This window comes from Pinus tabuliformis, chromosome 9, assembly GCF_031772625.1.
Source record: "Pinus tabuliformis cultivar Carrire ecotype Pingquan chromosome 9, CPIR1, whole genome shotgun sequence".
In the NCBI taxonomy this organism is placed as follows: domain Eukaryota; kingdom Viridiplantae; phylum Streptophyta; class Pinopsida; order Pinales; family Pinaceae; genus Pinus; species Pinus tabuliformis.
This window is the reverse complement of record NC_142307.1, coordinates 1,908,510,281-1,908,513,553: the sequence shown is the minus strand read 5'-3', so window position 1 is coordinate 1,908,513,553 and position 3,273 is coordinate 1,908,510,281. Positions and strand designations below refer to the sequence as shown.

Below are 3,273 nucleotides of genomic sequence, written 5' to 3'. Positions count from 1 at the left end.
TAGCCCAAACCCAAGCACATTTCCAATAAAAATATTGCAAGGTGAAAGAAATTTAACATATATTAGCTTTACATGTGGCACAAATACAATCATACTACCAACAACAACATTGCATCCCAAAAGAAATCTATTGCATGTTATGTTTATTTTAAAACAAAACAACAAAGTGTAATGATGATTCTCTGTTGTGAAGACCCATATGAAACGTGGCATAATGCTGATAAGACCAATGCAACTACTGCAGGATAGCCACTCACCTTTCCCTTTATCCTACAAAAAACTCCCAGGTGTGAAATCCTTTTTTTGCCAAGTGTTTGCTTGTAAGAGGGGAAAGTAATGAATAATTCTTCCTGCTAGAATAAATTTCTTTGGGGAAAACAGGGTGAAAAACATGAAGCCTCATCTCCTTACCAAGAAAGTAAGGCTAACTAGGCTTGATTGATATCCATGCCCGATTGTTAAAATTGGCAACTAGGGCCAAACTCCATGTGGGTCATCTTTTTTTTTTTTTTAACTACATGGTGAATCAGTAACTGTCAGTCCTAATCTATGGGAGACCCAGGATCAATCCTCATAGCTGCCTCTATAACACTAGGAGTACATCCAACTACCTGCAAGTTGATATAATAAGATCCTATGATTTTAGCAAGAACAAGACTCTTGTGCCGCCAAGGCGGGGGTGGGGAATCTGCTCCTCGAGCCGCCACCACAGCAGGTCAGTGTACTCAATGAGATTTGAACTGCGGTCTCCTAGGCTTCGCCCAAGTAGACTTACCATCAAACCACACATCACAGTACCCATGTAGGTCACCTTATTAATGGAAGATGATATTTTTCTTGGATCCCTCTCATCAAGAGGTGTAGGATTGATCTAAATATCATCCGATTCCGATAAGTATTCATGGAGATATGAATTTATTTGTGTTATGGGACAATTCGTCAAGGTCAATTAACAACCAAATAAACCCCACTTGTGCTCAACGTTTTAGTATAAATAGAGGTGGCCTTCAAGTCATTTTAACACACTTGGGATCTCTTCCTCTCCACTTGTCTTTGGGTTTTAGTAGGAGGAGAGATCCTAAGGGATAACGCTGCCCTAATCCAGAGGGAAAAAGCCGGAACTGCCGAGAACTGTCGGAACTGCCAGGAATAGCCGGAAAAGCTAGAACTGTCGGGAATAGCCAGAATTGCCGGAACTGTCGGGAATAGTCGAAACAGCCGGGAAGCTGACGCAGAGGGCAGAAGCCCGAACTGCCGGGAAAAGTCGGAACTGGCTGACTGCCAGAACTACCGGGAATAGCTGGAAAAGCTGAAAAAGTCGGAACTGTCGAGAATAGCCGTAACTGGCGGAATTGCTGGGAACTGTCGAAACTGCCGGAAAAGCCAGAACTATCGGGAATATCCGAAACTACTAGGAATCGTCGAAACTGTCGGGAACAATGGGAACCAGTGATCAAATTTGAAGGGCAAGTCTTAATTTTATTTAGAAGGGCGCACATTGAGGTCACCCTTCTATAATGAAAAGCACAAAAAAATGAAATTCAACTGACAACAGTAAATTATTTTCAAATTTCTTTTTTTTTAACACATGGTGAATTAGTAACTGTTTGGTTGGAACTAACGCTGTGAGTTCCAAGACAACATACTATTGGTTGTCGATGTCTTTACAATGTTGCAAGCTGCAAGATATTCCTCAGTTTATCAAGAACAATAACCCCTTCCAACACAACTGCAAGTCCAGTATTTATCATACAATTCATACACATTGTAACTGACAAGTGACAAGCCAACTGTGTTCATAACATTTATGTTCGCCAAATGTTATGTTTTCTGTCTTTTTCCTTGAATTACTGTCATATTAAGCAGAGGTTGGTGTAAGAACATCCAAAAAAGAATTAGTTTGAGTTTCCACCTTGTGTTAATTAGGTTCTGGCAATAATTTTGACGGGTAAACTAAGTTTCCAGGAAATTTTTTCAGTTTCAAATCTGATGTTTAAGCATGTGGCAAAAAAAGCAAAGCTCTAAAAAATTCTCTGTTTCTGAAAATTTTGCAGACTTTGAACAATGGACTATTAGTCGAACCCCATGATCAGAAGGCCATAGAAAATGTATTGCTAGAGCTAAAAACCCATGGAATGAATGCCGCTGTAATGGGTTGAGAAACATTCACCTTTTCTCATGGCCTGAACATTGTAGAAAATATTTGTCTCGGGTAACTATATGTGGGATGAGGCATCCTCAATGGCAGACTATCACTGTAATGGATACTACTATGGGGGAGGAATCGATGGGTGATTCCCTGAAGGACATGTCTCTTCAGCTTTCTATCGATGGCGAGAAATATTCCATCAATGGCTCTCTGGATAATTCTACCGAAGTTGACAAACTTCTGGCACCAAAGGGCGACCCAAAACTTATTTTGGATAAACTAAAAAGGGCGTCGCTATATTTTAACATTGAAGAAACTGAACCTAAGCCAAGGCCTCCAACGAATAACCTGATTGTCTCAAACAAGTATCTTGCACTGAGAAATAAGAAGAAGCTTTTTGTTATAGTTGTGGACTGCTATGATTACAGTGGCAATGTATATCCCCATATGTTGGAAATAATTCAAGAGATAATCAAAGCTGTGCGTTCTGATGCAACAACAACAAGATTTTTTGGTCTTGTAATATCAACTACATTAACAGTTGATGAAACTCTAGGGATGTTGAACTCTGGCAATATATTGCCTCTTGAATTCAATGCTTTAATTTGTAGCAGTGGGAGTGAACTTTACTATTCAACAATTCCTGCTTATCCTGATAACTTGGGAGGACTTTGGCTTCTTTCCTTTTATAATTTAGGTTGTTGGGACATTATGAATTATGACTTATGCTACTCATATATTTCGTTAATTTTTTATTCATTGGATATTAAATAGTTGGGACTTAATGACTTAGGCCTAACAAGGGATTAGTTGAAGGTGCTTTGGTTAGGATTTTGATTTGGATGGTGTTTCTAATGATGAGAGCTCAATTGAACTGTAAACTGTATTGGTGAGACAGTGGAATTTAATTTATTCTTATTACTATTTGATTCAATTGAACTATAAACTGTATTGGTGAGACAGTGTAATTTATTCTTATTACTATTTGATTCAATTGAACTGTAAATTGTATTGGTGAGATAGTGGAATTTATTCTTATTACTATTTGATTCATTCATGCTATTAAGGCATTAAATTTAATTTTTGTCTTGATGTTTGAATTGCATATTCTTAGAGGTAAGTGA

At 38.3% G+C, this 3,273-nt stretch overlaps 1 protein-coding gene across 1 annotated transcript; it reads left to right on the top strand.

Moving 5' to 3' along the window:
- Nucleotides 1–2,272: 2,272 nt before the first annotated feature.
- LOC149156562 (putative sucrose-phosphate synthase 1) lies at nt 2,273–2,923 on the top strand. The gene has a single exon (XM_089444787.1). The coding sequence runs from the start codon at nt 2,273–2,275 to the stop codon at nt 2,921–2,923; it is 651 nt and encodes a 216-aa protein (XP_089300913.1).
- Nucleotides 2,924–3,273: the final 350 nt, after the last annotated feature.